The sequence below is a fragment of the Lepidochelys olivacea genome (genome assembly GCF_965140295.1).
Source record: "Lepidochelys olivacea isolate rLepOli2 genome assembly, chromosome: 1".
Classification (NCBI taxonomy): Eukaryota; Metazoa; Chordata; order Testudines; family Cheloniidae; genus Lepidochelys; species Lepidochelys olivacea.
The window spans coordinates 119,092,056-119,104,719 of record NC_140411.1 but is presented as its reverse complement, the minus strand read 5'-3'; the positions used below and the strand labels follow the sequence as shown (position 1 = coordinate 119,104,719).

At 43.9% G+C, this 12,664-nt stretch overlaps 1 protein-coding gene across 4 annotated transcripts in view; it reads left to right on the top strand.

Annotated features, from left to right (window-relative positions):
- The window catches only part of MAP4K4 (mitogen-activated protein kinase kinase kinase kinase 4), a 238,690-nt gene that overhangs the window by 130,110 nt on the left and 95,916 nt on the right, over window positions 1–12,664 (top strand). For all 4 annotated transcript variants that reach the window (XM_084616687.1, XM_084616686.1, XM_084616685.1 and 1 more), the window contains exon 4: window positions 11,581–11,706. In XM_084616687.1, coding sequence (XP_084472813.1) covers window positions 11,581–11,706 — 126 coding nt within the window. The remainder of the gene's footprint in view (window positions 1–11,580; window positions 11,707–12,664) is intronic.

Here is a 12,664-nt window from a genome sequence, read left to right as displayed (position 1 = left end):
TTTTATTTTTTAAAGCCATTTTTCTAACACAGCGCCCCAGTTGTCAGCATTACCGTTGTACTTTGCGACACTTAAAGGAGAAACCGAGCCTTGGCAACGTTTTAGGCTATGTCTGCATTGGAGACCTTACAGTGGCACGGCTGCACTGATGCGGCTGCACCGCTGTACAGTCTCCTGTGTAGTTGCTCTATGCCGATGGGAGAGAGCTCTCCTGCTGGCATACTTAAACCACTACAAATGAGTGGCGATAGCTATGGGGGCAGGAGAGCGTGTCCCGCTGACATAGAGCTGTCTGCACCGGCACTTCCATTGGTGTAACTTACGTCGGTCAAGGGTGTGGTTTTTTACACCCCTGAATGACCAAAGGTTTTCCGACAAAAGTGCTAGTGTAGAAATATTAGCGAGGAGTATTTGCTTAATTAAAGCCCGATCAGACTTTTTGGAGCTGGATGGCCAAAGTGGTTAGCAATGTGATACAAAGCTATTTTACCTCCAGTCTGTGGTTTTGAAGCCAGTTCAGGTTAGTAGTAATCAATCTCTCTGTAAGTCTTCCAGTGGCTATTTGGTGGCCTTTGAGAAAAGGGTTGGTACTCGTTAGTGGCTAAGTGCACCAACCATCATGGCTGGCACGCAAAGGATACTGAAGTCTGCAAAGAGAGAGCATGTATTGATTAGGTATGGAGACTGAATGGACATGTAAGCCCTAAATGTGGCTCACCAATTACACAGCAAACACTCATGTTAGTGGATTGTCATTGGGAAGATGACATTTTCTAAAATTGGACGATAGCAGTGCCATGGCTTCCAGCCCCTTACCACTTACAGTTGTGCTGAAACTAACATGTATAGGACTGTGTTGGCACAGTCAATGAGTCAGTCATGCTGCTGGGGGGAGGAGAAGCAAGAGATTAGTGACTGCACCCTGGGATTCAAGTGGGTTTCGCATTTCACATGGCTCCATGAATTGCAGTACAGAGCCCCATCATTGCTGTCTAACAAATAATTACACATGGTGGACTTTAATTTTTCTTTACAAAAATTCCATACCTTCCCATACCTCCGACCTCACCTCCCCCAAAATAAGGCTACTAAATAAAATACAGAAAATGGCAAAGTTAGTTTGCCCACACAGCCTTAACTCTGCCTCTTTGATGGTATGCATTCTGTTACGATCTTTGATTGCATGATCACATACTTTTTTTTTTGTTTTCATAGTTTCTGCCTCATTCATGGCAGATGCTAGATGGTGAATGAGGCAGGATTGTGTAGTGAGCAAAGCCGGAATGTAAAGAGTAAAGCCAAACCATTGCTTCATTCAGTGGATGAGTTGGATGGCTACAGCATATGATACGTTGGGCCATATTTCGAACAGTAAGGAGAAAAATATCTATTTAACCTTGATCCCTGAGCACTGTGTGATTTGTTCGCTGATTATATCGTGAACACTGAATGAGTCAGATGTCTTGTGGAAATGATTTTTAAATTGCTTGTTTAGTTATAGAATATCATAATGCATGTACAAAGCCAGAGCTAGGGATGCCAGGCATCTGGTTTTCGACCGGAACGCCTGCTGGAAAAGGGACCCTTGGTGGCTCCGGTCAGCACCGCCGACCGGGCCGTTAAAAGTCTGGTTGGCGGTGCTGCGGGTCTAAGGCAGGCTAGTTCCTACCTGTCCTGGCACTGCCCTGCGCCCCGGAAGCGGCCAGCAGCAGGTCTGGCTCCTAGTGAGCGGCGATGGGGCCTCGGGGAAGGGGCAGGGCTAGGGTGTTCAGTTTTGTGTGATTAAGAAATTGGCAACCCTAGCCAGAGCTAAGGTTACAGCAGCATTTTCACTTCCTGACATGAGTGCTTCACTTTTCCACATGAACTTTTCTTTAATATGTTTTTTTGTGTGACATGAAGCAGCAATGCACACTAACATATTTAGTCTTCCCAGCTTACTTCTGCGTCAAAGCTGGCCTTCCTCTGAGCACAGAAATGCCACCTAACTTTTTTTTTGCACAAGAAAAATCTGTCTTTATGGCAACCACATCTCTTTTTGTCAGGGTTCCCCCATATAGGAAAATCAGTCAGAAAGTCATTTTCATTTGTAAAAAGAAAAGGAGTACTTGTGGCACCTTAGAGACTAACCAATTTATTTGAGCATGAGCTTTCGTGAGCTACAGCTCACTTCATCGGATGCAACATCGGATGCATCCGATGAAGTGAGCTGTAGCTCACGAAAGCTCATGCTCAAATAAATTGGTTAGTCTCTAAGGTGCCACAAGTACTCCTTTTCTTTTTGCGAATACAGACTAACACGGCTGTTACTCTGAAATTTTCATTTGTGTTGCAGTCTTGTTTTTTACATCCTGTAGCTAGAATTTTCCTGTAATCGTGTAGGTCTGAAGATCTGAAATATTATTTTAGAGCAAGAACAAATATTTTTAATACAAGTAACAGTGATGTAAAGTAATGGTAATGTAAGAAGAGTACTAAACACTCTACATTTTGTGGGAGCTCAAGAAAGTTAAAGGCTAGTTTATCTAATGTGTAAATAATACAGATGTGATGAAGATGGACAATTACATTATACAGATGAGATAAATATGCATTTGAGAAGTGGAACATTAAGTAACCATGACCAAGAATCAGGGCACCAACCTGGGAAATATTTTGAACGGGTTTGCCCTGAGGGGTTGCTTTCTTGATTCCCTCTGCAGATACTGTAGTGTCTTTGTCTTAATAAGGTCAGTTGCAATGCACCCCTAACATTACATAGCTTCTTTCAGTTGTGGCCTTAATACAAGTCATGCAGTGAGTAACAAAGGTGCCGGAGGCAGAATGAGATAAGAGGGAATATCCTAGACATAGAGAATAGGGGAGGAAGTCCTTTTAGGTAGACAACAAATGAGTATTGTCTTTAAGTGGTTTTGGCTCCTATTTTCATGCAAACGATTCCAGCCTGTGTTCACACATTGCTGCTTGCACAGGCTGCTTCAGGCATTGCCGAAAATCCTTTAAAAACCATAGCCATCTGTCATACTCCCTTGTCCAGTTACCTTTCACTTGCAATGATATCAGTGAGGCTGTGGATGTAAAGCAGGAGTTTTCAACTCACTTGCTCTGCAATGGCTGCCTCGAACTCTACCCTCAACACACAATAAAGAGAACACTGTCCCAAGGGTAGAAAAGGCTCCCTCTGTTTTGAATGCAGCTGTGTATTTTTAACCCATTTGATAGAAACTTGAAGCAAAAAGTGCCCAGGCATATGGTTGTGAAGAACAATCCTGGTGTCCTGGCCAGTTCCAGTGAAGCGCTGGTTTTGCCATAGCAAGAATATTCTTATTTTATGAAGTCCGTCCAGGACACTAGGTCAGTGCGTTGCCATTCTGCTGCTGTGATGATGATATCAAGTGATACATGTTGAAGCAGTTTGGGTTTGTTGGCAAGATTGCCTGGATGTGGTTTATCATTCACTTCATAGACCAGGTATTGCCATAACATGCAGGATGTTTCAAAAATATTTTCGTTTTTTCCCTATCTTAGGAGTATAGAATCATAACATAGGACAGCTCAACGGGTGGTTTTTGAGGCAACTGTAATTGCTGTGCAGCTCTGCCTTCTAGGTCAGCTGCACAATGCTGGGCCTTAGCAAGACGTTCAGGAAGTCACATACTGCAATAAACATACTGTTAGATATCTGTTGGGTTTGCTAATAATGCATTTAACACAGAGTATCTGTTGGGAAGGGAACAAAAACTTTTGTAATTTCCAAGTGCAAGGTATATGGTGGCCGCCAGATGGCGTTATTACAGATAAAGGTCCGAATTCTGTTTGTTTGTGATGAATATGAGTTTAAATCTTGAGAAATGGTATTATTGTATTGTGTTGGATCTCAGCATAACTAGTGTTGTAACCACTAATCAATTTACAGGCAAGGTCCTTTGTTAGAATGACTATATTTAGAAATTCCTAGAGATACTAAATGGCCGTAAAATGTTAAAGTAATATCTGTAGTTTAAATAATGAAAACTGGAGAGGAGTCCACTTGATTTAATCATGCACCTCTTACAAAAATATAGCTTACTGCAAAAATTACTAGTAATCAGACATTCTGTCACAAACAGCTGGTGAATGTGTAAGTGAAAACACTTAGAGCAGTGGTGTGGCAGGCAGAGACAAAGAATGTTTCTTTGAGAGTTTGTATCACTGATAATGGCCTACAGTGGTAATTGGTGCCAGCTGCATAAAATCACTAAGTGGGGTTTACCAGCTGCCTCTGCCTTCCAAGGAATAGGATGTAGCCTTGTATTTCTTCCTGAGAGGGATACTTTCTCTTCGCAATCATTTTAAACTTACTCTTTGTCTTTGTGACCAGTGGTCTCTGGAAATTGACAGAATAGAAGTAGTAACTGCAAGGAATATAGTATAGCCTGGAGTGCCAGCTTTCAACGCACCTTAATCCTAACATACAACAACCTTTCTGTTCAAGCCCCAGGTCTTTTCTGCGCAGATGTTGCCAGTCATGTTACAAAATATCCTTTCAGTGAAGCATGCATTAATGAGTAGTGCTGGGTGGGAAATAGTTTTCCTGTCTTGTGAGAGCTTTAGAGACTTCCAAGTTTTTTTCCCATCTAAACAGTGACAAACAAGTCAATCTCAAAAAATTTCATGAATTGATTAAACCAAAAAAACCTTTTTGGATTAGGTCACTCAAAACATTTCACTTAGATTTTGGCACTTTCTTATTTTTAACCTTGTTTAATATAAATAAACTAAAATTTCAAAATGAAAAGTGATTTTAAATGGGAAAATGGAACTTTTCATTTCAAAAATGTCAAAGTGGAATGTTTTGATGGCCTCTAAACTTTTTTCCAAAAAAAGTTTTGTAATCGGGAGATTGGTCAAAAGTGATCCTTTCCCATGAACAATTTCACTTGTGACAAATTTAGCATTTTTTTGATGAAACATGTAGTCAGAAAATTAGCAACTAGCTCTGCTGATGAGATCACCACTTTTTCTTACTATTATTTGTCTTGCCATGGCACCTGGAAACCTTAGTCCCATTTTCCTACTTGGCATTGTTCAAACATATGCAGTCCCTGCCTTGTAGAGCTTACAGTCTAAGGCCCCAATCCAGCAAATGCTTACACATTGTAACCACCTGCAGTATTGGGGTCTAAGTATGTACTACAGTAAAACCTGCCAAGAGCGACCATTCATGGAAGTTAGCAAAAGGGGTCTTGCAAGAGGTGGTCTCTCTCCAAAGGTTTGCACACCAGGGAGCGGAGGTGTTCCGTGGCCTCTGCACGTAGGTGCTCGTGACAGTTGTCTCTCTTTACAGGTGGTCTCTGAGGGCAGGTTTTACTGTACTTGCAGCCAAAGAATGATTTAAACCTAAAGGCTGACGCATTAATCCTTGGGTTCAAAAAATTGTAATGCTCAGAATTAAGATTCAAGTGAGCAAATATAGTTAAATGGTTATGTATTTTTTGCCTTAAACAGTACTTGATTGTTTTTAATGATGATCTACTCCTGAGGGCATTCTGTGCCAAAACATTAAAAAACTGCGCACAATATTTTAAGATTCTGCAAAATTCTGCAAATTTTATTTGCCAAATAAACGCAGAGGCTCCAGCATGGCATTGGGGAGCACAGGCCACAGACAGCATGGAGATGGGAGATCACTGTACAGCTCCCCCCACCCCAGACACAGACTCAGTGGTGAGGCTACACCCACCCGTGACACAGCGCATGGACTGGGCCTGCTGCAGAAACACCCCAGGGCCCTGCCCCTCCATGCCAGGTGCACCAACTGTGGGCAGGCAGGCTTAGTGTGTGTGTGGGAGCCAGGTATGGGTTGAGAGGGTTCTGTGTGGGGCAATCTGGGTGCGGGCAGCTCAGTGGGGGAACCAAGTGCGGGGGGAATCTGGATGCACAGGGGCTTGTTAGGGTGTTCTGGGTGCAACAGTAATGGGACTCTGCAGGGGGGTCCAGGTGAAGGTGGTTGGGGCTTGGGGGCGGGGGAGGAGTCTGAATGTGTGGGGGATAGAGCTCAGCAGGGGGGTTTGAGTGTGGAGGGCTCGGGGGTTGTCCAAATACTGGGGGAGTGGGGCTCAGTGGAGTGGGGATCCAGGTGTGACTTACTGAGGCTTGGTGGGGTGGAGGTGTGGGTGTCAGTGTGGGTGGCTCCTCAAGATGGTCCAGGTGCAAAGGGAGTGGAGTTCTGAGTGCGAGGGGTTGAGGATCGGTGGGAGGGTCTGGATGCATGGGGGTTAGGTAGATGGGGGAGCAGATCCCTGTGCAGAGATCCCTCCCTCTGCAGCTGAGGAGCAATGGGTACAGGAAGGGGTGTGTGGGGGTAAGAGGGGGGGAGAGTTTGCGGAGCTTCCTGCAGCTTGGGGCGAAATCAGAGGGTGGGTCTGACCCAGCCCCAGGTGCTGTGCACAGGAGAAGAGGAAGTCCTGTCCTCCCAAGCCCAGCCAGGACTAGCAGCTGCGCCCGGCGCAGGGTAGGGAGCTGTGTCGTGCGTCTCCTGCCCCACAGTGATTTACCTCTCTGCCGGCTGCCTTGGGCACCTGAAACATACTGCTGGGGAGGGGCGCATGACGGTTCTTGTGGCTTCCCCTTGCTTCACTGTCAGAAAGTCATTTTTCTGTGGGGAAGCAAAGAAATCTGCGGGGGGACATAAATTCTGCACATGCGCAGTGGCATAGAATTCCCCCAGGAGTAATATTCATCGATGTATGATATCCCATTTTAATTGTCTGTACCTTCAGGTCGATGGAAGAAAAGTTTTTTATTTTTTATTTGTATTCCAACATATTTTAAATATTCAACAAACAGAAAAATATAGATTTGTTAGCAGGTAGAATTGGTCTGATTATTTCTGGACAGATTTTGGAAGGCCTTTGTCACATTTTTAAAAAAACCTGCGATATTGCCAGGCAAGTTAATACCTTTCAGACTTACGCTTGCTGCACTACTTTACCATAACTTAGTGACTCCGTACCTTTTATTATCTTTCATTGTCATTGCTTCTTTCTCTTTTGTACGTGTAATTAGTTAGTTAATTAGTAGACAAAGAATGATGAAATATAATGGAAGATTAGAGTAACTTGGTTGTCCGCTTTAAAGACCAAAGTCACAAATTCCTAAATTGCTAGGTTGAGCTGCCTATATAGTCTATCTCAAGTAATTAGGGGGCACTGGTCGGAGTATAAAGAATCGGTTCCAACAGCGAACTCACCAAAAAAGAAATAATTTAATGGCATACAAGGTTATTGATTTAAGTGTGGGGAAAAATTGAGTCCTCTTTAAAGATTTGGTGATGCTTAGAGCACCAGAGTTGTTCACCTCTGTAATCCAGAGTTCAAATTTGATGGAAACCATATGGTATGGTCTTTCTTTTGGGATGTGGACAAATGTCACTTGGAAACTAGTCTTAACAATTTGTCGTATTGCATTATGATTGGTGGTTATTATTAAGAAAGAGGCCCAGACATGGAAAAGCAGGGCGGCTGCTGCTGGTCAGGGACTGAAGTGCATTGACACAACTGCATGGGAATGGGATAACTGATAGTGCATTGTCTGCCTGCACTCTGCTAGATTTATCCAGTTTTATCAACCTTCCTTTTGTCCCTCTAAAATGTCACTAGATTTATTCCTAAAAGCTACTAGACGGAATGGAAACCCCGACCATAGCTCTGAGGGGCCAGTCCTGTTTCTGTTAAAATCATTGTGAGCAGGACTGAGACCTGCACTACTTAAGAGTCTCTTTAAATACTATTTTTGAGAAATATATCCTTTGTAAGCAAAGTCTTTTTGCCTATGACCATAAATATGTGTGACCAGCCTTCAGCATGGCCTGTCCATTGTATTTCAAGGTTTGTTGTGTTTTTGTGGATTAGACAAAAGAATACAAAAGAACTTTCATGTATCAGAAGTCACTCCAAATAGCAGATGAGTCCAGTTACTTCAAACATCATGCCTCATAGTTAGAAATGATGAAATGATCGTTCTTTCACAGGAACAATGTTTATAGAGGACTCTGATTCACCATATCATTTTTATATTTTATACAAAGTTCTAAACATACCCAGCACTTACAAAACATGTTTTAAAAAAGAAAACTTAATGAAAAGATAAAAACAGGTTAATTGTGGTGCATTTCGGGTTCTCCCAGATTAATAATTAAAATAGACTAATATGGAGGACAACATTTATTCATAAAGTAATTACTTTTTGTTTCGAGCAGTGGTGGTTCCTTTTATGCTAAGAAAGAAGCTAAAGCAGTGTGGTTAATATATAGAGAGTGTTCTGTTACCTGACACCTGCACATGTTGTGAATAGTATACTTTAACTATTAGGCATTTTACAGATTGCAAAGAAATTTGCTGATAATTTCCCCATATCAGTGGCTGATACTGTGGAAGAATCAACAATTTTGCTGGGCTGTTGGTTAGCTTGTCCTCCAGTCAAACTGAGGCTTTAGTTTCTCATTACAGGTGTCTTTCCCCTGTAAATTTGAAGTGTATTAGAATGCAAAGTGATTGAGACCAACAAAGCTAGGCCACTCACTGTCTTGTTCTATTAGGGGGTGGCCAAACTTACTGACCTTCCCAGCCACATGCACCAATCTTCAGAAGTTCAAGATCCTGCTGGGGCTCATGGCCTCATCCCCACTGCAGGGTGGTTAGGTTAGGGTCTTCAGCCCTTCAGGGGAGGCTTGGGGCTTCAGCCCTGTGGGAGGTGCCTGCCCAGGCTTGGGGCTTCAGCTCCACACCTGCGAAGCCCTGAGCCCCAGAAGGTGCATTCCGTGAAGCTGAAGCCCCGAGACTCTCCTCCCACATGGGCAGAAGCCAGAGGCAATGTGTGTGTGGGGGCATGTAACCCTATGTGCCCCCTCAGATTTTTGCTAGGGTTTTCTGGCCCCCTCGGTCACATGGTGCCACCAGGCCCCCTCTCTGCACAACAGCTGCAGGAGCCAGCAAGCTGGGAGCTGCGGTGGAGGGGAGAGCCAGTGGCAAACAGGTGGGAGCAGCAGGGAGGGGCCACTGAGGGTAAGAGGGGGGCATGCTTGGCGGGGGCATGATTCAAGCTGTTGGGTGGGAGCCTTTAAATTGTGCACACCCTCCCCCCGGTAGGCACTAGCTGTCTCTGGCAGAAGCGCCTAGTCCCACCTCCTGCCGCAGAGCAAAAGCCTCCTCCTCCCCTCCTCTTCCTCCCCCCGCCTCCCAAAGTCTGGGCAGAGAATGGAGGGGGCAATGGGGAGGCTCCACAAGTTGCACTTTAACTGTAAAAGAGCTGAAGTTTTTGGCCACCCCTGGTCTATTAAAAGGACTCCAGGGTGATTGTTGGTTAGGATAGGAGCATAGGATAGGAGCTGTTTCTCCTCACTAGTAGGTTTCCCGCTTTCTCTTCCTTCTTAATATTTCCCTCCATAGACAGCCATACTACCTCCACCCATACTGCCTCCAGCCATGTGTTCAGAGGTGAAAATAAGCTGTCTGGTCCGGTCCAGCACCGGTAAGAGCCAGTACACAGCCAACCAGACCGTACTGGCAGGACCGCTGATGAGGGGGGTCAAAAGGGGCGGCTTACCCAGGGCCTGACAACTTAAAAGGGCCAGAGGCTCCCGGCGGTAGCAACGGCCAGGAGCCCCATGCCCTTTAAATCACCACCGGAGTCCCGGGGCTCCCAGCCACCGCCGTTACCATTGGGCTCCAGTGGAGATTAAAGGGCCCAGGACTCCTGGCCGTTGCTACCGCGCCAGCAGCCAGAGCCCCAGGCCCTTTAAATCAATGCTGGAGCCCGATGGTAGTGGTTGCAGCCGGGAGCCCCGGGCCCTTTAAATTACCACTGGAGCCCTGGGGCTCCCAGCCGCTGCCCTGGGGCTCTGGTGGCAATTTAAAGGGCCTGGGGCCTACCATGCCCAGCAGCTGGAGCCCCAGGGGGTAGCGATAGCGGCAACAGCGGTGAGCCCCGGGGCCTTTAAATTGCTGCCCAGTGGGCTGAGTAACACTGAAGGGCTGAGTAACACTGAAGGGCTGGCTGGGGGAGTCTGGCCCCAGCCCTGCTCCTTCTGGTTGACCTCCCTCGCCCCGCCCTGCCCCCCAGGACCCTGGGAACTCTGTGTACCAGTAAGTCCCTTAAGTTACTTTCACCCCTGCATGTGTTCTGCATCTCACCCCCAAAGCCACCCTACTCCTCCCACATCATGCACCCTACCTGTTCTTTAAACCCTTTCCAGCCCCCAGGTTTGAGCTGCCTCTAAGGCGTTATGTGTAGAGCTGGATTACATTTGTGTGGCATTTTTCCTGGAAATGCATTTTTGGAGTACCAAACTATTTGTTAATTTGGGCTGAATTCAGTTTGAATATGTTTTGTGTGAGACAAACCTTGAAAACAAATTTTGGAAATGTCAAAATGAGCCCGTTTGACGCTTTGGTTTCAAATCAGGTTTTTTTAAATGTTGCTTTGAAACAATATTCAAAATATTCATTCACTCCAACCAAACGTTTTTAGTGTTTTGCTTCACAAAAAAATGAAAAACATTTAGTTTTGGTTTCAAACAAAACACATTTTTTGCGGGGGTGGTGGTTCAGCCACCGAACCAAAAAAATCAGTGATTTGCTGAGTGTACTGTTATCTGTTGCAGAAAACCTCTTATTCTGCTCAGTTTGGGTCTGGAGAAAACCAGATGCCTTTCTTCGCCTGTGCAGGAATGCTTGGCCAAGGGAGTGAAACCCCTTCCTCTGTCTTTGTGTATAGTATCCTGTTTACATGCTGGACTCCCAGTCATGCTCTTCCTGATGCACTTGCTCTTCCTCTATGGCTATATGGAGCAGGAGCGAACTCTAATGAGCAGTGCAAATGACTCATTCACATAAGTGAGACAACTTCCTCAGTTCCCAAGTTGTCTTCCTGATGCAGACCCACTCTGTCTGCTGCTCTTTGCAAAAGATGGGCTTCCATCCAACCCACTCCTGAAAGCACACTTCAACTGTGAAAACCTGTTCAGCTCAGTGATTGTGGCATTTTAATATAACTGGTCAATTTTTTTTCAACTTTAAAAATGTTTCAAGAAGGGGAAAATCCCCCCCACCCACCAACTCAGGGTGGGTCTTTTTGGATCCATTCTAGTTTTGAATTGCCTTCTGCGAGTCATGTTAGAAGGCTTGTCAGCAAGTTTTTTTGTTTTGTTTTTTATAAATTCTATGCTTATAATAACTTTGAAGAGAGATACTGTCCTACTTACCATTACTTTTGATAAGTGAACCCTTCTGGTCTTTCCAAAACACTTTTGTTTCAAAACACTACTTATAGGAATCTTTCATGGAATCGAAATTAGTTATGTGTATATCTTTTCAGTCATTTATTTCCTTTCAGCATTACTGAAGTTCTGGAGAATAAATGTTTGTTTCAGATAATTTTCCCAATAAGCACTGAAGTTCTGTGGCATGAAGCCAGATTGTGTTTACTGATCATGCTGCTGATATAAATTGAACTTTCCATTATATCTATCCATGCATGTGAGACAAGAGATAAATAATGTATTTGTCATATAAAATACGTGCTTTTTGTTTTGTTCCAAAGGATGAAGAAGAAGAAATCAAACTGGAGATAAATATGCTAAAGAAATATTCGCATCATAGAAACATTGCAACTTATTACGGTGCTTTCATTAAGAAAAGTCCCCCAGGACATGATGACCAATTGTGGGTAAGCTGATGTTTCCCAAGCATGCTCATGGACTTTTTCCCTTTGGTTATAATTTGAGGACAACAGAAAGATCATATTGGGAGAACAACATTAATGAAATGTGGTGTTTTATGAAGGTGGTTTTATTATAAATCACACAGGCTGATTGTGCAGCCTTAACCAGAAAATCAAGCTAAAATGTGCTATTAATGTTTAATTTGCTATGTAATGTTTAATTCACAATGAAAATCTTAATGTCTGTACACAAGGAGTAGGCAGAATATACAGGAAGACCTGAAAGCTTTAGAACGTAAGCTGAATAATGACTTGGTGTCACAGAGACTTGATGGGATAAGTCTCATGACTGGATAATTGGTATAGAGGGGTATAGCTTGTTCAGCAAGGACAGGCAGGATAAAAAGGGAAGTGTTGCATTGTACATGGAAGAATATATACACTTGTGCTGAGGTCCAAAAGGAGGTTAGAAGTAGACCAGTTGAAAGTAGCTTGGTAAAGATAAAGGGGTAACAAAAAAAAATAGGGGTGGCATCCTGGTAGGGGTCTACTTAGACCACCAAATCAGGAAGAGGAGGTGAATGAGGCATTCTTAGAATAAATAACAGAAATATTTAAAACCTAAGACCTGGTAGTAATGGAGAACTTAAACTATCCAGACAACTGTTAGAAAAGTAATATGGCAAAACACAAAATTTCTGGTAGGTTCTTGAAATGTATTGGGGACAACCTTTTGTTTCAGAAAGTGGAGGAAGTAACCAGGGCACAGCTGCTTTTGACTTGATTCTGGTCAACAGGGAGGAACTGGTAATGAATATGAAGGTGGAAGGCAATTTGGTTGAAAGCAATTGTGGAATAGTAGATTTCTTGATCCTAAGGAAAGGAAGGACTGAGAGCAGCCGAGTAAGTACAATGGACTTAAAAAAAGCAGACTTGAACAGACTCAGAGCACTGATATGTAAAG